Consider the following 25866-nt stretch of genomic DNA (forward strand, 5'->3'; position numbering starts at 1 on the left):
ATGGTTTGGGGTCTCCAACCGGTCACCAGAGCCAAGTCCCCAGCCTTTGCTGACCAGAAAAGGCTAAGCCATCACCAGCTTCAAATCCTCAACCACGTCATGGTCTTCATCAAACCCTCGGTACTTGCCGATCAGAAAAATGTCTCGGTTTTCATCAAACCTTCAGCACTTGCTGACTAGAAAGCACGAAAAAAGTACAACACTTGTAGATCCCCTCAAGCTTGTCTGATGAGAAAACATGCAGAACCCAATCGAACCGACCTGCAAAGCTTCACGGGCTTCACCAGAAAGTTTACAATTGCCAAGCAAGCACCCTGGGTGTCATGGAAATATTTTCACAGTTCGATGATGACAACCCTCAAAGAGCTCGCCCAACTCCTTTTTAGATCATTAACCGATCACGTTGAAACCCAAAACACGAAGCACATAGAAGCTCTGGATCAGTTTCATTCTCTCACGCTTCTCTACCGCAACATGAATCAATGGCCCACCCTCAAGCCATTCGTCCATTTTTCCCTATCTCATGCTTCTCCACCGCTACATGAATCAATGGCTCACCCTCAATGTAACGCCTGACTGCTTCAAGAATCAATAACTATCTCCACAAACTAACACAAAACTTTTTGACATGCTTTGTTCTCACTCACATACTTCCTGGGAAAAGTAGATGCATCTTGTTAGTCTAGATAGTACCAATTAATTTTTACAAGTTATCTCCAACTGTAGAGTCTTATATATGTACAGTCTTTGGAATCTCTCTCTTTTGAGTGTGTATTCGATTCATTCATGTATCCTTTCGCTGGAAGCCTGCCAAGAGTCGTACCTTGTTCGTGCCTCTTTGCACTAGCGATCACTCCATGTCCTGGTCAGCCATCGAGATGTTACAAATACAAAGGTCGACCCAACCTTCAAGCAAGCAGAATGACCGGTATTTACCAGCATATTCAAAGTTGTCCGTCCAAAATTTGCACCGCAAGTGTCAAGCGCCTTTCAAATGGTTAGTTTTTATTTTCGACATCCAATAAGAGTATATCTCCACTAGTATATATATGGTTCTTTTTAACCATGTCACATATGCTCATTTGATTACAAATTTCCTATGGGTACCTTAACAATTAACAAACGCAAAGTCCACTGACAATGAAGGTCAGGATGGTTCTATCCCCCGGTATACAATGAAGGTCGAGCCAGTTCTCACCCTTGGCAAAACAAAGTCCGGGATGTGCCACCCTCGGCAATGAAGGCCCGGACGGTTCTAACCCCCCGTATACAATGAAGGTCGAGTCGGTTCTCATCCTCGGTAACACAAAGTCCGAGATGTGCCACCCTTCGGCAAACAAAGTTCGGGATGACGAAATTTCCATCCCGGCAACTCATTTCGAGCGAAAAATACATCCCTGAAGATTGAGCCAATCTTCACCCTCAGTTACATCATTCCAAGAGGAAAACTCAACATCTACACGTTTAGTTACATTATTTCAGGCGAGAAACACACCCCAAAGACTGAGTCGGTATCCATCCTCAGTTACATCATTCTGGGACAAAAAACACACCCTCGAAGACTGAGCCAATCTTTACCCTCAGTTACATTATTTCGTACGCAAAACATCCTCCCAAAGACTGAGCCAGTCTCCACCCTTAGTTACACCATTCTGGGATGGTTCTTACACCCAATTATACTTTATTCTCAAAGATCGGGCTTGTCCTCACCCCCGAAAAACATCAAACCTGGGGTGGTTTCGACCCCTAGTATCATTAAAAGTCCTAGATAGCCAGCGTTGGGCCAACACTCCACCTAGGCACTTTATTATTATTATTTAAATGCTATTATATTAGTCATCGCAGGAGATACCCTCGAAGACCTAAGATTACTGGGTATTATCATGACCAACTGACCGATATAATGATAAAGCTTTCCTCTATTCTAAGCAAGAAGACTTTGAAGACCTTAATTTTCCTCCTATCATACGTGGAATCCAGTCAAGTTGGTTTTGCGTTCATCTTTCTCAAAAGGAGAAGATAGCATATATATTGGAGTAAAGAAATCAATGTGAGGCCCACCACACATCAAAGCAAATTTATATCAAAGAAAAATGCCTAAACATAGGACCTACCTCCTACCAAAGCAAACAAACAAAGAAATTAGAATGGCGGGACCTGCATGCATTGTTTTTTACGAAGAAAAGAAGCTTTATATACGAAGCAGACAAGCTCATTTATTCATCAGCAAGAGATCGGCTACCAGAACACAAATTATTACTAAAATGCCTCACCCATCTAGAAGCAACATTCTGAAGAACCCTCTATTAGCAGCAACCTTATTCAAGTGCCAACTAGTCAGAACTTCTACACAATTACAAGTCAAAAATATAAGATCCTCTTAAAGCACTCATGTCTTGCCGACCAAACAATCCATACTTAAAGACAGCTAATAAACAAGACACGAAGGCCAACATATTATCAATCGATTATATCATTGTATCCTACTTTTAACGCCACACACTACGAACGACTTAATTTTCTATACATCTTGACAACCTGACTTTGTAGGCTATCAAGCTGGGTGACTTCTGTACTAGTAGTCCCCTTTTAGGCCCAGTCAATTAGGGCCAATACCAAATGCCCACACCTAGAAGGTTCTGGAGGGCACCCTTATCACATAGGATTCCCATTCTCCCCCATACATTGATGTTCCTGCTTATTAGGCAGAGGGTTCAGTATGCCTAGCCTGAAAAGGCTAGGCTGACTAGGTGACAGTCCTATGCTTTCTCTCTCCCATGCTTGGCAGAGGGATCCCCTCCCTAAATACCCCCTTCACACATTGAAGGGGGAACGAATCATCTTCTTTACTCTTATGCAGTTACTCTACATGATTATAGTCATTCACACATGCTCCCCCCTTTTTTTTATTTACAGCACCATGTGAAGCTTCACTAGGGCCTTAGTCTCTATCATTGGTATTATGGACACCCATATACCAACATACTTCACCTTCAAAGGGTACATCTATGAACCGCCACCGGTTCAACCATGAATAGATTAAGATTGAGACTGCTAGTTAACGCAAATAATATCTATGTGCTTAATCTATTCATCGTGATTCCATATAGGGTAAGTTAACTTTGCCAGAAAATCAGGTGGTGTTGTCCTTCCAATGAGTGACAGACATTCTCAACAGTCTTCACCCATGTGTTAATTGTATACAATCCTATTTGCATTACAAATTCAGGTATCATCTTTAGTATATTGATTTGAAGAAACAAGCAAATAATCATAACACAAAATCTCCTTTCAAGATTTTGAAGTGGTACATAAAAGGAGTTTATGACCATTGTAGAATTATAAGAAGTTAGGTAGAAGATTTCTTGTAGGATAACTGGGAAACTTGATATAGGTTTCCTAGTTGACCATGTTTGGTAGGAAGTTTTAAAAAATTTGCCCATCATTCAAATTTGCATAGCAATCTTAGTTTGTGTGTAAAATTGAAAAAAATTTCCCTCATTACCCCATCAAACCAAAAAGTACGAAAAGAAGCAATAAACACAAATGTTCCTTCTCAAAAAACGTGCCAAAAGAAAGTTGAAGAGAGAGAGTCTTATTTATATTTAGTCAAGGGTTAATTTGATAATTTCATTCCATTTTCCTATCAATATTTTACCTTCAACCAAACATAGACTCAGAAAATTTAACCCAATTTTTCCGGTAATATTTCGGCCTACCAAATAACTTTTTTTTAACTTTTCTACCAAACTCACTTCCCCACCATATTCCTAGTAATTATATTTCCCTGGTAAAAAAAAATTCTCCTCTACCAAACGCCCCCTAAGATAATACTTATTGAACATGTCAACCTGATCAGAAAATCATAGTAAAAACACAGTGAAATGAGAAGAAAACAAGCTTATAGTTATGAACTCACAGTACAAGTTCGTGTTAAGTGTATCGTGTTCATGCTAAATTTGTTTCATGTGCCTCAACCCAAATTGCCACCCGATTATAAAAGCTTAGCTATGGCATCACATTGATTAAAGAAAATAGCAATTGTTTTAAGTCGACCAAATAAGTAATTATAACATAGAACTTATGATCTGAGGTATCAGCAAGTTTAAACATCAGAAAGTAAATGTGTTATTTTGCTTAGATAAAATAAACAAGAGAATCAACATGGTTAAACTGCAATCCCTTTTTTTGCAAAACAAACCACCATTGTCCTAAGGCATCATCATACCATGGTCTTATGCTCCGGCCTGTGAGTGAACTCAAAATCTATGTGCACAAAAGCCCTCTCAACTTCTGGAAGTTGCTCCGACTTCCGGACATGAACCCAACCTATTTATTTTGGGTGTAGACACGATAAGAAAAAATGACTTGCCAATTGATGGGATGACGTTCTTGTCCCATCCAAGGCGTTCCTGTTGCGGAACATCGTGCTTTGCGTCCCCATTCTTGCTTTAATATTATAAATATCAGTCTAAATGCAATAATTGTTGACTTTTGTAGATAAATAACCATTTTACTTTTACTTTTTTATTACACTCTTGCTTTTTTGTTTTTTGCAAGGTATCACCAAAAAGACACCCACTAAAAGAAAATCATGATTATTACAAACAAAAAAAAGAAACAGGAGTGAGGGAATATTTCTGAACGTGTCAGAGAATCAAAGTCGGTTAAAGGAGAGAGAAAAGCAAGAAAGACAACTCAATCATCTTCATCACCCAAGTCAGTCTCGTTCATCCGATCAAGGAAACAGGAGATGTCCCTAATCCAACGATGCAGAGAATGAGTTGAGTTAATCACCAAATTGCCATCAATACTTCCATCCTATACATAGAGAATAAAACGAAGATAATAGAGAGCTTTTTTCTGGAACAACACTTGTGTCCCCTCTCTTCTTCACAAAGACTCCACACGAGCAAATTAGCCATCGCCTGCATTTTTATTTTTCCCTTTCTTGTTTCTTATTTTTGTTTTACTATTAAGTCTGTAATTTCTTTTTGTTCTCTTTCGTCTTCATCAATCTGTATCTCGGGTCTATGGAATTTCAGATTAAGGAGATTTGTTTGTATTTTCAGCCATACTTGTAAGCATAAGCTAATTTTTCCTTTTGGGATGGATAATTTGTAAAGCTATAAATTCACTGTAATCGAATCTCAGTCTATTGAATCTAATGGAATTATGTTGTTTTATATTTTAATATATTGTATCAAAGGAAATTCAACATAATTTGAGAAATTAACATAACGAGATATTTCAATAGGCATAATTTGTATCTCACAATTGCTTATGAGAAAATTTTATCCCCACATAGGTAGGTCATCTCCATGGATCACATGGTGTTACAAAAAAATACATGAAAGTCATGATTTTTCAATGAGGGTTGACACATCTAGTTGATCTTCCTCCATGTTAAGTGTGACTAAGTTCAATGTATAGGTTTTCCTCTTTAAAAGGCGATATGTAATCCCACCATAAATCTTTATTGAGGTTATCGGTCTTCACTGAATGTGCTTTCAATAAAAATCCTACTCTTAGATTAAGTATAAAGTTAAATTATATGAAACTCATATTATTAACTAAGTTACACCTTGTGGTTGAATAATTTAGGTTTTAATAAAATATAAAAAATGAATTAATTAGTTTAACTCTCTTTATTTCTTATCATTGATTACTATTTACAATTTACTTTTCTTAATATATTCTACACTCGCATTAACCATACGTCCATACCCATATTGTTTGGAATCATTGGAAAATGATTATAACTTCATTTAAATTGAATTAAATTGTTTTGATATAAAAAGTAATTCTTATATTTAAAAGTCATTATAAAAATGGGATTAGAATCAATTTACAAATCAATCTCTCTTTTTTTACGAGGATTAACAAATAATTTTATATCAATATCTTATTAATTATTCATAAGTTAACAGTAAAATGAAATTATTTTTATATTAATAACTAGTATTTTTAGTTATTACCCTTAGAATAAGTTAAATGACTCAACTAATAAGGATAAAAATATAAATTCAAATAATTAACACTAAAACGAAACTAAATCCATTCAAATTCAACTATATTTGAGTGGATTCTATTCCAAACAAATAAAAAAATCAAATCAAATATTGCTTTTACTCTACAACTATTCAAACAAAGAATTTCAAACATTGTATGGTTCTCAATTCATGAACAAAAGACTTGCTCATATGCTCCTACAGCTCATGTCCATCACAAAATGATGAGCTCAAATATCAGGTTGGTGGGCCCAAAGACTAGCCCATGCATCCCATTACTCTGTTTACTGTAAATTCTTCATAAGAAAAGTTGATGTTTTTATCCATTTTTTCTGTTGGGTTGGGAACCCAAAATAATTTGCGTTTTTGTTCACAGCACGCCTATAGGACCAACTCAACTTAACAGTTTGAAGAAGGTGGGGAGGGAAAAAAAATTTCCACTGTAATTAAAATGAGTAAATACCCACTTTAATCTCATGATTAAAGTGGGCTGGACTGGGCCAAGCTTTGCTGCAAAAAGTTCAAGCCTATGTCAAAAAAATTCAATTTAGCCTGACCCAAGCTTAGTATGAATCTAACTGTTAGTCTGGTTTGGCTCGTTTATACAAAAAACAAATGGTCTGACTTGGCCCGTTAGCCTGTTAATTTTTACTTCTAAGCAGAACTATGAAACAACTTTACAAAGTTCTCAAATTTAGTTGCTACACCAAAAATCATAATTTCAACGTCCAAACAGAATAATGAATCATAACAAAACTCATACAATATGCACTTAAGTCATTTTCGAAAGCAAAATGCTCAAACTAAATAACATATATTTCATCAGATCCAATAAACAAATCCATACTATGTAAATTAAAATAACTACATGAATCCAACAAACAAATCATGATGCTTGTAGTAAGTATAACTCTCCCAAAAATCTTTTAATATATTCATATATACAATCTAACATGTTGAGATGTTAGTTCCTCTTATATAAGAAATAAAATAAGATTTCTATTAAAATATAATCGAATATAATTAACTTATAAATAATTGCAATTGATTAAATTTATATCTTTTTTTTTAAGACATACTTACTCTATTTTATTTTATTTAAAATAAATAGTACAATATAGGCTAGCCTGTGGGCTTATAGGCCTGGCCTTTTGAAAGTGGGCCTACGGCCTTTTTATTAAATAGGCTTTTTTAAGGCCCAAGCCCGGCATATTATACAAAATATATTAGGTCAGATCTGGCCTGATGTAGGCCGAGCCGTAGGTCCCTGTAGGCCGGCCCGACCCAGTTTCACCGCTACTCACGATGCCCGTTTTAATCTCTAGCAAATAAAAAGGCTCATCGTGGTCCCTAAGAAATTCAAAATAGACTCATTTAGTTGAAATCGTGGTCCCTCACAAATTCAAAAAAGACCCATATTAGTCCCTAAAAGGATTAAAATGGATCCATTTTGAATTTCTTAGGGACCACGATGGGTCTTTTTATTTCTTAAAGACTAAAGCGGGTATCGTGAAATTTGCTGAGGATCAAAAAAGGTATTTACTCCAAAATGAAAACTGAAGCTGAAAATGCATTAAAAAAAGTGCATCTCTGTAACTTGGGTTTTAAATAATTTATTATACATAATACCATTGTAAAATAATAATTGTTTTTCATGTAGATTTTTTTAAAAATAACTTCCTTTATGTTATAGTCCCTAAACAATGTTATATTTTCATTTGACACCTAATTGATTGTAGTATAGCCTAAATACAAAACTCGATTAACTTATTTGACTCTACAATCCTTCAGAACCTAACCAAAATAGGTTAGCGCGTTTCTCAATTCTATCCTTGTGTGCACATGACAATAGATGTTTTCGCTTTTATCTTTAATCTATGGAATAGGAATGGTTACACATAATGTTTAATAAAATCGATTTATTTTACTGTTTTGGATAATGAACTGCTGGAAATATAAATTAAATTTTAATTTTTTTATTAAATACACACATCATAGTTTTATCAATATTAAAGATATAATATTTATTAAAAATATTATTTATTAAATATAGTTTTTTCTCTTTGAGAATAAAAATAAATTGTGCTATCAAATTTAAATTTTTCTCAGAAACTTTTATTAAGCACAAAAATAAAATAAAATAAAATAATTCTTTAAACAAACAATATAAGAGAATATAATAAATTTCATGTACATTCTTATTTGCGAATGAATTTTTTTTTTTATCTTCTTGTTTGTCTAGTTCCTTTCCCTTTTAATGTGTTTGGTAAAACTAAGTATTCAAGACTATATTATAATATTTCACGAAGTTTACTTTAGTGTTTATTGTGTATTATAAAATAATAAACAAAATAAACTAGACCAAGTTAAAATGACACTTAATAAACAAATATCACCAACATCGGCGGATTGAGAGTTTTTGGTTTCTCTTTTTTATTATTATTTTGTCTTTTCTTAGTTGAGATCTTGATGCATAAATATGATGCATCCGTCTTTTTTATAAGGGATTTATATCGTTCATATATATAGAAAAAAGAAAGTTTTTTCTGCAAATATAATAATGAGAAGTGAGAAAATGGAATGAGGAGAGAGAATAAAAAAACTGGTGGACCCTTACTGTGTATGTGGGAAAATGTTTTCTCCTCCTATAATATTATTCTTATATAACCCTTTTCATAATCCTATTTTATTGTCTAAACTGGATAGAAAATGATATAGACCACAGTTCAACCAGCAATCACCTATCCCTAAGATCTTTTTCTTTTCCAACATTTCTTTAGTATTAATTAATAGAAATGGACTTTCATTTATTCTTTTAATATTTTAAATAACAATGACATTTAAATACAAACTTTTATAAGATAAATACGACAAATGTTTAATAATCAATTAGTTGGAGAAAATTGTAAAAATGTAACACAAAATGAAACAAAATGATTTCCCTTTTCATAATTTTATATGGGAAATTCAATTCTTATGTTACAGGAATCGAAAATTATTTTTCCACTGGCTCATGGAGAAGCGTGCCATACTTTTTATATTTTTTTCCTTCAAAAAGCAATGGGTCCCACGAAAAAGTGTGTCTGCAGGAATATGAAATTTTATGATGCAACAGGAGAGATTGAATGCCCATTTTATATTCACCACTTTTTCATTTTGGTTTCGCATTTGAATGCAACCTGTGTTATTTGGTTTGATATTACAGCTTCCCATCCTTCAACAGTCGGTCAAAGATCTTATCCGATTTCGTAATGTCAAATGAGTACTCCTTTCAACGTTGGCCACAAGAGTCCTCACGTTGGACTTAGTTGGAAAGGTAGGTGTTCGGCATGTCCCTTGGTTGTGAACTTTTTTAGTAGGGCGGGTAGCTTTGGAGATCCCATTCCTCATGTTTACCGTTGTCCCCAGACTTCACCCTTTCAACATACACTTGTATATTTTTTCATTTCAATAGTAAGGTGTGTCCTTGTCTCCAACAAATGTGTGATCCACTGATTCACTGAGTGGATATTTTTTATCATGGTAGTCCCAATCTCTTAAAGCCCTATCAGGCTTCTTCCCTAGAGAAGGGACTGCCTTCCAAGACAGACTCCATGTGATCCCCCATCCTTCATGCGATAATATCCATAAATGACTTGTTTTTGGTAGGATATGTAAAATACAGGATTTTCGATCCTAGCAGAAAGGGGAGGGGGATTTTCAATTTCAAGTAAGTAAATAGAATTCTATACTCATAGACATATTATTGATTCTTAGTTGGTAGAATTAGGCAAAAAGGAATTTACGTAAAATGAAAATGAATGGGAAGATAAAAAAGTTGCTAGCTCTGGATTCGAGTGGCATTTCACCCCTAACCACATCGCATTTGCTGATTCGTCAACATCATTCGGTTCCTATTGTCGATACTAATACTAAGTAGTAGTCAAAAAAATTTATCCTTTTTCATGATATTATGCATGGATCAGATATATAATGACAAATTCTTTTGATTCCACTGTAAGCGAGATTTCGAGTAAGTGTTTACATAATCTAAGCAGAAGATATAGTCGATAAATAGAAGTACATCTTGTTCATTGACATCCCAAAAATATTCCACCAAGTACAGTACCCATTTGATTTTGGAAACGTTCGGTGGGTGCTATCATATAGCTTTGTATCGGCTAAGTTCACCAGTTAGAGATAAACGAACTCAAACCGCTGACATCCGCCACAGGGTAAACCACTGCCTTTTTTCAGATGTTAAATATTTCTCAGAACATGGAGTGCGAATCAAACCCATGTTTGAATTGAAATTGAGATACTGATGCAAGTTCTTCCCTTCTGAATCAGATAGATTCATATATGAACAAGGTTGGCAATAAGTTTGGTCCTAATAAAAAGATATTATAGAATGTTTGAGTTTCGTAATGCCTTATGTGCACTTGGTGTGTTCTTATATCACGGTACTCGAGTGCGACATCAATGTAAATGAACATTAATAAGGATCATGATAGCTAAATTACTTAAAATGTGAGGAATTCGGGTAAAATTGATCTAAGAATCTTTACCTTACTCCCTTGATTCATTTAGATGGTTTAGTAATGGATTTATATGTGGAAGGAGGGGATTTGAAATTGTATGAACACGCTTTAGTGTGCGATTGGAAACATGCTCTTTTATGGAAGTAGGTGCGTAACGTCCTATTGCCACGCTTAGGCACACTATTGCGTCAATTTTAATTTGGACTTGTGCGCTGAAGAGCCCTTTCTTTGTGCTTGAGAGTGCTACACAACACCTTTCACGGGCGTTTTAATGTGATTGAAAACATACTCTTTTATGGAAGTAGGTGCGTAAGCACCCTATTTCCGCGCTTAGGCACGCTATTGCATCAATTTTAATTTGGACTTGCGCGTTGAAGAGCCCTTTCTTTGCGCTTGAGAGCGCTATACAACGTCCTTCACGGGCATTTTAATGTGTGTTAACAAGGACAATTCCATCAACAACAAATGATTAGAAATCAATCATAAACAACTAAAACTAAAGCCTCTCCATCATGTTCTTGAATTTAATATAACATGGCAAAATTTATTGAACAATAATCTTAGCATATTGAAATATAGAATAAGAAATGTGTATGTCTTCTTATAACCATTAATAAAATTTGAAATAAATTAAATAGTTTTATACGAATCATTCTCCACATCCATGAAGCTAAGTCTATGTCTCCGGGGTAAAGTTAGTTCCTTCACCATGTGAGCCTACAATATATCCCCAAACGGGTGAGATACGATCTTAATAATTATAAGGATTTTTTAGAACCTATCGTCATATTGGTTCACTTTCTTACATAAAGGTTAGGTAATTCACGAAATAACAAAAATCACACACATATATATATGGGTCAGGATCATTTTACACCGGTGTAAGATACACTCTCAATCTTGTCCCTTGATCCCACTTATATCTAAGGGCTCAAATTTTTTAGTAATGTGAGCCATTGGATACAAGTGAATCAATGGTCAAGATTGAGTGTAAGACTTATAACTCTTACATTGGTGTAAGAATATCCTGCCCCTATATGTGTGTGTGTATATATATATATATATATATATATATATATATATATAATGTTAATCACAATCAATGAAATAACAATCACCACCGCTGAAGGGTGTCGCAAACTTCGTAGATTACTCGATGAGCTCTGTTTCTATAGAGAATCCGTAACTTTATCTTCAAAAATTCCCAACAGTTGTCGTTCTGGAAAGTCGCTTCTTGCCCAAGGTCTTTTTGCAAAATTGCAATTTGCAATCATAAACACAACCAATTGAATATAAACGGTAATTGTCCAATATAATCATAATATGATTAATCATATTTCTCTTTCATGGCATGTGGTATTTCTATCTATATGAAATAATATAATAGTTAGTCTAATTCTCATGAACATATGCATAATTAAGTCATTCCATAAAAGTTATAACACTTAAATGTAAGAATAAACCATGATCCCTTTGAATCATGCAAGAGCACAATTAAAGCTAAGCCGCCAAAAATCCAAGGAAATCACCAGTGGTGTAGCCACGTAGTCCCTAGATGGGGCCTGGGCCCCTGCTGACTTTTTAAAAAAAATTATTATTATATATATTTATATAATTAATTATTATTTAGCCCCTTCTAAAGTTAAAATTTGGCCACATTTATGCTCTTTGTCTCTCAGCTAATAGCCTAATACATTGTCAGTGGAGTTGGAAACCCCAGCGCAGCGGTGTCTTCATGTTCTCGCGGTTGTCCAGAGCTCTACTTTCATCCACCAAAGAATCTGTCTTGAAGGATTTCCAAGAACGAAGAGCTCTCAAGGTATATAGCAAAACCCTTTTTTTTGCTTTTCTCTTCTATGTTCTCATTCTGTTGATTTTCTTCACCAAAAATGTAGTTTATCTTTCTGTATGTATAGTGTCTTTAGCATGTTTATTTGATGTTTCTTAAGGCCAATGCTATCGAGGACAAAAGATATAACCACTTACTTAGGTGGCCTACATAATGATGGTACTAAAATTTTCAAGGATAAGCTGAAAATTTAGATTTTTGAACAAATATGAGATATTAATTAACAGTAATCAACATGTTGTTAGGAGATAAACAATTTTAGTTCTTCAAGAGTTGTGACACATAAGAATTTCTTGATCTATAATTTTCTAATATACAGCCTAGAATTTCATGTTTTATGGGATGCATTTTGATAAGTGTTTAAAGGGACGACGTCAATATCAGTTCTTTTTTTTCATTATTTCATTGAATTCATTCATTGAAATCTAATTATGTGTCAGATTTTTTTGGTGTTTTAATTCTATGTATGTTAACACTTAACAAACCTTTGACTTCTTTTGAAGATTATCTCAGGCATGCAGAATTTTAATAAAGACAATGTTGCCTATGTTGTCACTGCTGCAGATAAGGTTCTTTATTCTATCTTTTTCACATTTTCCCCAATTCTTCAGCTCTGTATGTTATATACTATTCATCCACGGAAAAATAAGATCTAGAATTCATGCATTGGTTTTGTATCTGATAGCTGATAGATGACTCAAGAACTATGCATATGAATTATTCTCCTTGTTAATAGACTCTGGACATTTAGAATGATGTTGTGTTTGGAAATGGGACTCCTCTTGCGCACCTGCATGAATTTCTAATATAAATCTTTGACCAAATTGTAAATGGTATTATTTTCTTATGCTTTCTTCTATGAAGTATTTGACATTACAAACTAACATACTAATGTCAGTGACTATGTATTGTAACGCCATGTGCTTATAGGGAGAGCAACTCACGTGGACATAGCATGTGACCCAGAGTTGGTGAAGCTAGCTATCAGCTTAACTTCTTGTCCAGTATATTCATACTCTTGCAGATTTCTTAACCACTTTCTTTAGATGGATTTTGGACTTGTGCATAAGGCATTTCAAAATTGCCTTAAACTTTTCCCCATAAGGGTGAGGAAAATCTTTCCATGCAACTTACTCTTGCATTTTTGCAAAGAGGTTGTTTGTAACACCCCGTGTATACTCGGAATATTAACATTACATCGTATTAAGCGGTGCTTAATTAAAAATGCGGAATATTCTTTTTCTTTTCAATTGTGACGTCATTATCAATTGCCAACTTGATTACTTAATCAATTTCGTAAAATAACGCCTGTATGTAAATTGCAATAAGACATCTACTGAAATACCTCAATATATAAATAAAGTGTGTATCTAAATCACGGCATCACGTCTCGTAATCCGGACAATATCCTGATACATTATTACAACTCCAAAAGACTCAAGACATAACAATACTATGTGTCATGGACAATCCCCATGCTCACCAAATAAACATAGTAAACAACCAGTCTCAACATAAAACTCCATAAACATAAACTGAAGCTATAAGCATATAAGCAGCATGCAAATCCAGCATCCAATCATGGCAGCATAATATAACAGCAATCTAACTCAGCTCTGGCCTCCTGCCTCCTGCCGCCTGAGGTCTCAACATTACCTGACCCTGAAATAAGCATTCTCCAAACGTGGGGTGAGATCTCAAAACAAGAAATCTCAGTAAGACAAGGGGTCCTCAAGGATCTTCCACCCCAAGCTCACTTACATGTGCAATATAAGTTCTAAAAGCAGTAATATCATTATCAGTTCCAAAACTATGTAGTGCAACAGATATCTACGGCATGTGTGTAATCACTATCTACTGGCCAGAGAAATGTAGGAATACGTCTATTCCCTACATGTAGTACAAGGAACACCGCTTGCACCTCACCCACAGCCTCACCCTCTTGTATGTTCTACATACTCAGGCTTACTGTATAGGTGGAACACCTCCATGCATATCAACAAGGCACTAACATAAAACAGCTCAACAGCATTTCCAAAACATCAAAAGCATGTAACACAACATGCATATACCATATCCCCATGGGACATGGTGGAACCACAACATGGCTAAACCGAGGACACGAAAGCTTACCTCTAAGCTAGCTATCCAATGCCACAAGCTCAAAGTCCAATCACAGCAGATCACAATCTGATATGGACCAAATATAAATCAATAAACATGTACCACATGCATACAAATTAAAGACAATGCCTTTTCATTATGTTTTAATGTCTTAAAGCTTCTAACAAAGCCACAAGCCCTTAATCCCATGATTCTGGCTTAGTCCATTAAATACAGAAGTTCAACTTCATCAAACTAGGGTCCACAAACCCCCAATAGCCTACTGTACACACATCACAGCTACTGTTCCACAAAATCCCAGAATATCTGGATATTCCTCGGGACCATATCCGGATATCTCACTGTCCATATCCGGATATGCAATATCCAGATATACAGATTCACATATCCGGATATCCAATATTCAGATATCCCCAAACTCCATATCCGGATATCACATCCGGATATCCAATATCCGGATATTCCACGGGCAGATATCCGGATATTTCACGACAGAATGCAGTTTCTGCATTTCGTGAAGATATCCTTCAAGGTTGGAATTTTACCTATTTTAAACACTTAAACATGCATTTCTAGGTGTGTTAAGCATTACCCAACAACAAGTTATCATCTTTTAACCTTAACATGCATCAAGCTTCCATTTTTAAGCATGAAACTCAAGATCAAAGGGTGGTACAACATACCAAGGCTCAAAACTCAGAATGGAGATGCTCTTGGAGCTCAACCCAGCCCCTCAAGTCTGACTCAAGGATGATGCACGAAAATGGCTTCACAAAGGTTGGTTCTTTAACACAAAAGGTCACCACTTGGACCTCCAAAAACCAAAACCAAGCTTCTCTCAACCCAAAACCAACAAGTCAGCAACCAAACCTCCCTCACACTGACTTCAAAACTCAGAACAAGACCACCAACACACAGTATTAGCTTAAATTGCTACGCTTAGCATTTTAATCCCAAACTTTGGATTCTGAAACTACAAATTTTTCCAAGAATTATCATATTTTTATTATATTTTTCTGAGCACCTTTCCGGTACGCGCTTTTCAGAGCCAGTACCGGTTTCTAGCACCAGTTCTCATTATTTGGACTTGAAACTCGTTTTACAAGTCCTACATATTATTCTAGTAATTATCATGTACTTACTTTAATTTTTTGGGATACTTTTTCGGTACGCCTTTATACTGACTAGCAGAACCGGTATCTGTACTTTTCTTCCGAAAAGCGACTTTCAGCATTCTTAATCACTTACCATGATTATTAAAGCCTCTTAATAATTATTCGGGTCAATTATGGAATCCTTTCCTAATTTTGCATAATTAATTAATTAAATACCTTAATTAACGGTGCGGGTTCTTACATTCACCCCACCTTTTTAGGATTTTGACCTCAAAATCAGAAACATAACTGGTCGAAACTCGGGGTACTGCCGGAGAAGCTCGTCCTCACGCTCCCAAGTACACTCCTCAGGAGTTCTTCTGGTCCTCTGCACCTTGACCATTGGAATGATCTTGCTCCTCAGCTGCTTCTCGCCACGATCGAGAATTCTGAGTGGTCCGACGGGAGTCTTCAGGTTCTCCCGAACCTCCACATCATCCGGTTGCACCATGTGCGAAGGATCTGCTATGTACTTCCGAAGCTGAGACACGTGAAACACGTCGTGGATGTTAGCCAGGTTCGGAGGCAAGGCAAGCCGGTAGGCAACAGGTTCTACTCTACCAAGGATCTGGTATGGCCCAATATATCACGGGCTCAGCTTCCTCACTCCGAGTGCCCGACCAACACCGGTGACAGGTGAAAGTCTCACAAACACGTGCTCACCCTCACTGAACTCCAACGGACGATTCTTGACATCATAGTAGCTCTTCTGGCGATTCTGCGCCTGCTTCAACTTTTCACGGATCATCTGGATCTGCAAGGTGGTATCTTGGACAAAGTCCAAGCCAAAAAGCTCCTTGTCCCCAACCTCAGACCAACAAGTAGGAGTTCGACACCTCCTACCATACAGTGCTTCGTAGGGCGCCATGCTCAGGCTATCATAAAAGCTGTTGTTGTAAGAAAACTCAACCAACGGAAGGTACCTATCCCATACTGAGCCCTGCTCCAATGTGCAAGCTCGCAACATGTCCTCCAAGGTCTGGATGATCCTCTCAGTCTGTCCATCAGTCTGAGGGTGATAGGCCGTACTCAATCTCGACTGCGTACCAAAAGCCTCCTGCAGCGCCTCCCAGAACCGAGATGTGAACTTCGGGTCCCTATCACTAATGACACTCTCGGGCACCCCGTGAAGCCTCACAATCTCGCAGACACAAAGCTTGGCCAACTGCTCTGTAGTGAAGCTCACCTTCACTGGAAGAAAATGGGCAGACTTCGTCAGTCTGTCCACAATGACCCAAATAGAGTCACAACCCGCCTGAGTCTTCGGCAATCCCACCACGAAGTCCATGGAAATACCTTCCCACTTCCACTGTGGTACTTCAAGAGGTTGAAGTTCACCAGACGGTCTCTGATGTTCAATCTTCACCTTCTGGCAAACCAAACACTTGGACACAAAGATATCAACATCTTTCTTCATGCCCGGCCACCAGAAGTTCTTCTTCAGGTCTTGATACATTTTAGTAGCACCAGGGTGGATAGAAAACTGACCATTATGGCCTTCTGCCATAACCTCTTCTGTCAACGGACCTCGAGGAACCACAATCCTCCGCTGGAACAAAAGTAATCCATCATCATTCCAAGACACACCGTCTTGGTTCTTCACATAATCCAGACACTCTCTCTGAACTTGTGCCTCTTTGATCTTTTCTAACAGCTCGTTCACAACATATGCTGCTTCCAACTCAAGAAGTACACTCTCACACGGAGCAGTCACTGCCAAGTTTCGGAACTTCTCAACCACATCAAAGTTACCAAGTAACAAACTGGATGAACTACTGGATTTCTGACTCAAAGCATCAGCTACCAGATTGGCCTTGCCAGGATGATACCTTAGCTCGAAGTCGTAGTCCTTTATGAACTCCATCCATCTCCTCTGCCTCATATTCAACTCCTTCTGGTTGAACAGGTACTTCAAACTCTTGTGGTCACTGAACACCACAAACCTCAAACCAAAAAGATAATGCCTCCAAATCTTGAAAGCAAACACAATAGCAGCCAACTCCAAGTCATGAGTAGGGTAGTTCTCCTCATGAGGTTTCAACTGCCTCGAAGCATAGGCAATCACTTTGCCCAACTACATCAACACACAACCTAGCCCCTTCCCGAAGGCATCAGTGTAAAGCTCAATCTCAAGCGCAGGATCAGGAATGACCAACACAGGTGCAGTAGTCAGTCTCTCCTTCAACTCCTGAAAACAGACCTCACACTCGTAAGTCCACACAAATGGAGTTTCCTTCCGAGTAAGGCGAGTCAATGGCAAAACCATGGTGGAGAATCCCTTGATGAACCTCCGATAGTAACCTGCCAAACCCAGAAAGCTCCTCACTTCCGTAACTGTCTTAGGTCTCTCCCAATCCAGTACGACCTCAATCTTGTTCGGATCCACTACAACTCCCTCAGCAGAAATAACATGCCCAAGAAACTTCACAGACTTAAGCCAAAACTCACATTTAGAAGGCTTCACATACAGCTTTTTCTCCTTCAGCACTTGCAGAATAGTTCTCAAATGCTCCACATGCTCTTCCTCCGTCTTGGAGTAAATCAAAATGTCGTCAATGAAGACGATCACAAACTGATCCAGGTAAGGCTGGAAAATTCGGTTCATGTAATCCATGAACACAGAGGTGCATTGGTGAGACCGAACGGAATCACCAAGTACTCAAAATGACCATATCTCGAGCGAAATGCGGTCTTCGGGACATCCTCCGGCTTCACCCGAATCTGATGGTATCCGGACCGGAGATCAATCTTGGAATACACGCAAGCACCCCTGAGCTGATCCAACAGATCATCAATCCGAGGAAGGGGATACTTGTTCTTGATTGTCACCTTGTTCCGCTGCCTGTAGTCGGTGCACAATCGCATTGTCCCGTCCTTCTTCTTCACAAAGATAACCGGTGCTCCCCAAGGAGACACACTCGGTCTAATGAAATCTTTCGCTGAAAGATCCTCAATATACTTCTTCAGCTCTGCCAACTCCGGTGACGACATACGGTATGGAGCTAAAGAAATCAGCCCTACACCAGGCAACAGATCTATAGAGAACTCTATCTCCCTCTGTGGCAGAAACTCAGGAATCTCCTCAGGAAACACCTCGAGGAATTCCCTCACCACAGGAATGCCAGTGATATCCTCCTGTGTACCACTCACCAAACCTCCCAACATGACATAACCAAATGCCCCTGCTCTCAAGGCTCTCCTAGCCTGCAACAACGAAATGTACGGCGAGGAACTGGCTGTGGAATCACACGGAGACAACACTACACGCTTGGCACAACAGTCAATCATCACACAATTTCTGGACAGCCAATCCATGCCCAGAATAACCTCCAAGTTGGCCATCGGCAACCCTATCAGATCTACCGAGAACTCACGGCCATCCCACTGAAACGCCACATCGCGATGAACAGTGATAGCATCACATCTTTCTCCGGTGGCGGTAGTCACCCGCAGCGGTGGAGAAAGCACAGACATGGGCAACTCAAGCCCCACAACAATCGGGGTAGCAACAAAAGAATGCGCAACCCCAGAGTCAAACAAAACATCAACAGCTGATGTACCAATCGTAATAGTACCTCTAACAAGGTTCGGAGCTCGATCCGATTGCTGACGATCCAGAGTATAAACTCTCCCAGAAGATGGTGGCACTGCCTGCACTGCAGTAGCCCTCGCCGTCGCCGACGGACAGTCTATGGAGAAATGGCCCTCCTTGCCACACTGAAAGCAAATCAATTGGCCAGTAGAGCACGACCCAAAATGAGTCTTCCCGCATCCCGAACACCTAGGAGCAGGAGGTCTCGCTGCACTCTCTTGAGCAGAAGTTTCTTGAACTGACTCGGCGCTTGGCGAGCTGCCAACTGTTTACCCTTTCCCATGTTCCCAAACTTCCTGTCTCGCCAAGAAGTGGAACTACCAGCTGCAACCTTCGTCGCCTCAGCAACCTTGGCCTTCTTGGCCTTACTCGAGCTGTAGTAATCTTCAATATCACGACACTATTGAACCAGTGTCCCAAAATCTCTAGAAGCAGAACCAGCTAGGTAACCAGCAATATCCTCACTAAGTCCCCTGCGGAACTTAGCAGCCAGAAATGTAGGAGTAGGCCTCGTCATCTTGAAGTGTGCAAACTTCACCAACTGGTTGAACTTGGCCAGGTACTCGTCCACAGACAACGAGCCCTGAACCAATCTATCAAACTCTCTCTGTTGCCTCTCCTGAGCGTCATATGGAAAGTACTAACCCAAGAAGAAATCCTCGAACATAGGCCAAGTCATCACATGACCCTGCATCTCGTAGACATGAGAAAGTTTTGTCCACCACTTATGGGCATCGCCCTCCAGCATGTAAGTAGCAAACATCAACTTCTGCGGATCTGTGCACTGCATGACCCGAAATATCTTGTCCAAAGTCTGTAGCCAACACGCCGCAGCAACAGGATCAAAGGATCCATCAAAGGCAGGTGGCTTATGCTTACGGAAAGCATTCAGCCGGCGGTCGATCTCATCACGATCCTCAACAAAAACAGGGACGGTCTGCATGGCCCCTGTAAGGTGACTGCCATCTCCCATCTGACTCTGAGAGTCATCCTGCAGACTGGGTGGAGGTGGTGGTGGTGGCGGTGGAGGTGGTGGCGTAGGAACATGACCAACATCAGGGTCATTCCTCATTTCCTCCAACATGACTCTAAACATCGTCATGTTCGCCAGACGGTTGGCCTCCAACATGTCCTCAGTGGCCATCCTGTTCGCCTCTCTGACAGCGTCCAGCATGGTCTGGTTTGCCATTCTCATGGCTCCTGGTCGGCTTGTCGGGCCGCCTGCATCTCAGCCAATGCAGCCAGGACAGGATCGGGCCGATCCTCCGAAGTCTCGCGGTTTTTCCCGGGTCTTACCATGACTCTACACAAGTTACACAAATTATGAATTGATCATGCCCACGTAATGTGGTCACATATGCATTATCATAATAATACTCGATGGAGCAAACACACAAAACAGTGCTTAATTAAAAATGCGGAATATTCTTTTGAACCGTTGCTCTGATACCATAAAATGTAACACCCCGTGTATACTCGGAATATTAACATTACATCGTATTAAGCAGTGCTTAATTAAAAATGCGGAATATTCTTCTTCTTTTCAATTATGACGTCATTATCAATTACCAACTTGATTACTTAATCAATTTCATAAAATAACGCCTGTATGTAAATTGCAATAAGACATCTACTGAAATACCTCAATATATAAATAAAGTGTGTATCTAAATCACGGCATTACATCTCGTAATCCGGACAATATCCTGATACATTATTACAACTCCAAAAGACTCAAGACATGCTCAAGACATAACAATACTATGTGTCATGGACAATCCCCATGCTCACCAAATAAACATAGTAAACAACCAATCTCAACATAAAACTCCATAAACATAAACTGAAGCTATAAGCATATAAGCAGCATGCAAATCCAGCATCCAATCATGGCAGCATAATATAACAGCAATCTAACTCAGCTCCGGCCTCCTGCCGCCTGAGGTCTCAACATTACCTGACCCTGAAATAAGCATTCTCCAAACGCGGGGTGAGATCTCAAAACAAGAAATCTCAGTAAGACAAGGGGTCCTCAAGGATCTTCCACCCCAAGCTCACTTACATGTACAATATAAGTTCTAAAAGCAGTAATATCATTATCAGTTCAAAACTATGTAGTGCAACAGATATCTATGGCATGTGTGTAATCACTATCTACTGGCCAGAGAAATGTAGGAATACGTCTATTCCCTACATGTAGTACAAGGAACACCGATTACACCTCACCCACAGCCTCACCCTCTTGTATGTTCTACATACTCAGGCTTACTGTATAGGTGGAACACCTCCATGCATATCAACAAGGCACTAACATAAAACAACTCAACAACATTTCCAAAACATCAAAAGCATGTAACACAACATGCATATACCATATCCCCATGGGACATGGTGGAACCACAACATGGCTAAACCGAGGACACGAAAGCTTACATCTAAGCTAGTTATCCAATGCCACAAGCTCAAAGTCCAATCACAGCAGATCACAATCTGATATGGACCAAAAATAAATCAATAAACATGTACCACATGCATACAAATTAAAGACAACGCATTTTCATTACGTTTTAATGTCTTAAAGCTTCTAACAAAACCACAAGCCCTTAATCCCATGATTCTGGCTTAGTCCATTAAATACAGAAGTTCAACTTCATCAAACTAGGGTCCACAAACCCCCAATAGCCTACTGTACACACAGCACAGCTACTGTTCCACGAAATTCCAGAATATCCGGATATTCCTCGGGACCATATCCGAATATGCAATATCCGGATATCTCACTGTCCATATACGGATTTGCAATATCCGGATATACAGATTCACATATCCGGATATTCAATATCCAAATATCCCAAAACCTCATATCCGGATATCACATATCCGGATATCATATCCGGATATCCAATATCTGGATATTCCACGGGCAGATATCCGGATATTTCACGACAGAATGCAGTTTCAGCATTTCGCGAAGATATCCTTCAAGGTTGGGATTTTACATATTTTAAACACTTAAACATGCATTTCTAGGTGTGTTAAGCATTACCCAACAACAAGTTATCATCTTTTAACCTTAACATGCATCAAGCTTCCATTTTTAAGCATGAAACTCAAGATCAAAGGGTGGTACAACATACCAAGGCTCAAAACTCAGAATGGAGATGCTCTTGGAGCTCAACCCAGCCCCTCAAGTCTGACTCAAGGATGATGCACGAAAATGGCTTCACAAAGGTTGGTTCTTTAACACAAAAGGTCACCACTTGGACCTCCAAAAACCAAAACCAAGCTTCTCTCAACCCAAAAACAACAAGTCAGCAACCAAACCTCCCTCACACTGACTTCAAAACTCAGAACAAGACCACCAACACACTCCCAATGATGATCCTCACTCACACCAAGTGTTTCCCCAAGAGAAAGTGTGAAGAAATCAAAGAAAAGATAGGAACTTGGCCTCTCAAGGAGAAGAGAACCTCCAAGAATAGAGTATCAGCTGACCACACCAGAAACTCACGTAGAAAGAGTGGCACCTAGGGTTTTGTGCCCATAATGAGGGTATTTATAGCCAAAACTCACTTAAGCACACAGTATTAGCTTAAATTGCTACGCTTAGCATTTTAATCCCAAACTTTGGATTCTGAAACTACACATTTTTCCAAGAATTATCATATTTTTATTATATTTTTCTGAGCACCTTTCTGGTATGCGCTTTTCAGAGCCAGTACCGGTTTCTAGCACCAGTTCTCATTATTTGGACTTGAAACTCGTTGTACAAGTCCTACAAATTATTCTAGTAATTATCATGTACGTACTTTAATTTTCCGGGATACTTTTTCGGTACGCATTTATACCGACTAGCAGAACCGGTATCTGTACTTTTCTTCTGGAAAGCGACTTTCAGCATTCTTAATCACTTACCATGATTATTAAAGCCTCTTAATAATTATTCGGGTCAATTATGGAATCATTTCCTAATTTTGCATAATTAATTAATTAAATACCTTAATTAACGGTGTTGGTTATTACATTGTTTCCTTATTTCGAATTCGTGATATTTCAGTCATAAAGAAGGAACTTTCCTTATTTTTTTTTCATATTGCACTTAAGAGTTATGACTTAATTATTATCACAATGAATTTTACAAAATGTCTAACTACAAATTAACATGTAGGTTGAAAAAGTATCGGCCAGGATAAACAGAAAAGTATAGATGTATTCTTTAAAAAGAAAGTAGTCTCTGAAAGTAAATCAAGTGATGCTCCTACAAACATAATTTATGAAAGTGATGCACCTTCTCATGAGCAACCTCCTTCCAAGTGTCGCAGAATTGAACATACTGATGACATTATTACAGTCAGAAATAAAATTTTTGAACGTGATCCAGGCAAACGTAAGCCAATTTGGCAATATTCAGCTAATGAAGTCGATGAAATACAGAGAGCTTATTTAATGGTTGGGCCATATCAACCTCAATGCTCCTACCCATTTTCAAAGGAAAAGCATCCTCGACGTTTTCAAACTTCTTGGTTCAAAGAATTTTCTTCATGGCTTGAGTATTCACCTTCTATAGATGCTGCATTTTGTTTACCATGTTATCTTTTCACTACAAAGGCCGGTGGGCGACATGGTTGGGATGCATTCACAATCAAAGGTTTTAATACTTAGAAAAAAGTTCATGGTGGAAAGAATTGTGCTTTTCTAAGTCACATGGGAGATGATCCTTGTTCACTACATACTAATGCACTTGTCTCATGTGTAGATTTAATGAATAAGTCTTGCCATATTGATAAAGTTATGCATGCTCAAAGCTCCCAACAAATTGAAAAAATAGGTGCGTGTTAAGACTTCAATTGATGTTGCTCGTTGGCTTGCTTTTCAAGGATGTGCTTTTAGAGGGCATGGTGAGACTATTAATTCAAGAAATAGTGGTAATTTTATTGAAATGATCAAAATTTTGGCATCTTAAAATGAAAATGTCGCAGATGTTGTTCTAATGAATGCTCCATTAATAGCCAAATATACTTCACCTCGAATACAAAAGGAGATTTTATATGTTCTCGCAAACAAAGTGCGAAAATAGATTTGCAAAGATATTGGGGACTCTAAGTTTTGTATTATTGTGGATGAAGCACGTGATGAATCCAAAAGGGAACAAATGGCTCTTGTCTTGAGATTTGTTGACAAAGATGGTTTCATTAAAGAGAGATTTTTTTTATCTTTATCACGTTCAAGATACATCATCTATGACACTTAAAAATGCTATTAGTGAAATACTCTCGCATCATTGTCTTGATATTCAGAATATCTGTGGCCAAGGATATGATGGTGCTAGTAACATGCGTGGTGAATGGAATGGATTGCAAGCATTATTTCTTAAAGAATGTCTTTGTGCTTATTATGTGTATTGTTTTGCTCATTGATTACAATTAGTCTTGATTGCTGCCTCTAAGGAAGTTTCTTCTGTTTATCAATTCTTTCAGAATTTGAATTTCCACATTAATATTATCAATGCTTCTTCTAAGCGTCATGATCAATTACAAGCTGCCCAAATTTCTGAATTTGAACGTTTGCAGGCTATTGGTGAGCTTGAAACTAGGACAGGTTCTAACCAAGTAGGTACACTAAAGAGGGCTAGTGATACTAGATGGGGTTCTCATTTTTATTCTATATATAGTCTTTAACGAGAGTATAATGAATCGTGTTTAGTCCTTGAAAAAATTCGTAGTGAAGGCTTAAATTACTCTCAAAGAGGAGATGCGACTGCAGCTTATAAGATGATCACTTCTTTTGAGTTTATCTTTAATTTACTTTTGATGAAGGAGATCATGGGCATCACTGAAATTCTTTGTCAAGCATTACAACAAAAATCTCAAGATATTTTGAATGCTATACAATTAGTTTCAAGTACAAAGGAACTTATTCAAGAATTACGAGATGATGGATGGAAAAGAATACTTGAAAGTGTTGTGAATTTCTCCAAGCTTCATGAAATAGATGTTCCAGATCTTGATACTCAATATATTGAAGGTCGTAGCCGTCGACATCATGATCAAATAACTATTGAGCATCACTATCACTTTGATATATTTAATTCAACCATTGACTTTCAATTACAAGAGTTAGATGGAAGATTTAATGAGCGAACAATGGAAATTTTATCACTTAGCTATTCATTAGATCCGAAGAATGGTTACAAAGCATTTAATATTGATGATATTTGTAGCCTTGCAGAGAAATATTATCTTCTTGATTTTTCTGAGCAAGAGAGAATTATTTTGAATTGTCAATTGAAGCATTTTCATAAGGACATCCCAAAACATTCAGAACTTCAAAACTTATCTTCGATTTCTGAGTTGTGTCAATGATTAGTTAAGACAGGAAAGTCAAATTCCTATCATTTGGTGGATAGGCTAATTCGTCATATCTTAACACTACCAGTTTCAACAGCAAGTGGTGAACGTGCATTCTCAGATATGAAAATTGTGAAAACAAGGCTTCGAACAAAATGGATGATGACTTTCTTGCAAATAATTTGGTTTTGTATATTGAAAGAGAGATTGCTAAAACTTTTACTACAGATTCTATTCTTGAAGATTTCGTCAGTTTAAAATAGCTTCAT

At 37.9% G+C, this 25866-nt stretch overlaps 1 protein-coding gene across 1 annotated transcript; it reads left to right on the top strand.

Annotated features, from left to right (window-relative positions):
- Positions 1–24490: 24490 nt before the first annotated feature.
- Positions 24491–25612, top strand: LOC133283829 (uncharacterized). Its single transcript, XM_061480739.1, has 3 exons — positions 24491–24590; positions 24678–24859; positions 25067–25612. The coding sequence occupies exons 1-3, from the start codon at positions 24491–24493 to the stop codon at positions 25610–25612; spliced, it is 828 nt and encodes a 275-aa protein (XP_061336723.1).
- Positions 25613–25866: the final 254 nt, after the last annotated feature.

Source organism: Gastrolobium bilobum, unplaced genomic scaffold (assembly GCF_033153095.1).
Source record: "Gastrolobium bilobum isolate Gb01-03AN ecotype WA unplaced genomic scaffold, APGP_CSIRO_Gbil_v1 utg15969, whole genome shotgun sequence".
In the NCBI taxonomy this organism is placed as follows: Eukaryota; Viridiplantae; Streptophyta; class Magnoliopsida; order Fabales; family Fabaceae; genus Gastrolobium; species Gastrolobium bilobum.

Coding starts and splice junctions, on each gene's coding strand:
- LOC133283829 (XM_061480739.1), top strand. CDS start 24,491: ATGACACTTAAAAATGCTATTAGTGAAATACTCTCGCATCATTGTCTT. Junction 24,591..24,677: donor TGGTGCTAGTAACATGCGTG/GTGAATGGAATG, acceptor GATTACAATTAG/TCTTGATTGCTGCCTCTAAG. Junction 24,860..25,066: donor CTAGGACAGGTTCTAACCAA/GTAGGTACACTA, acceptor CTTTTGATGAAG/GAGATCATGGGCATCACTGA.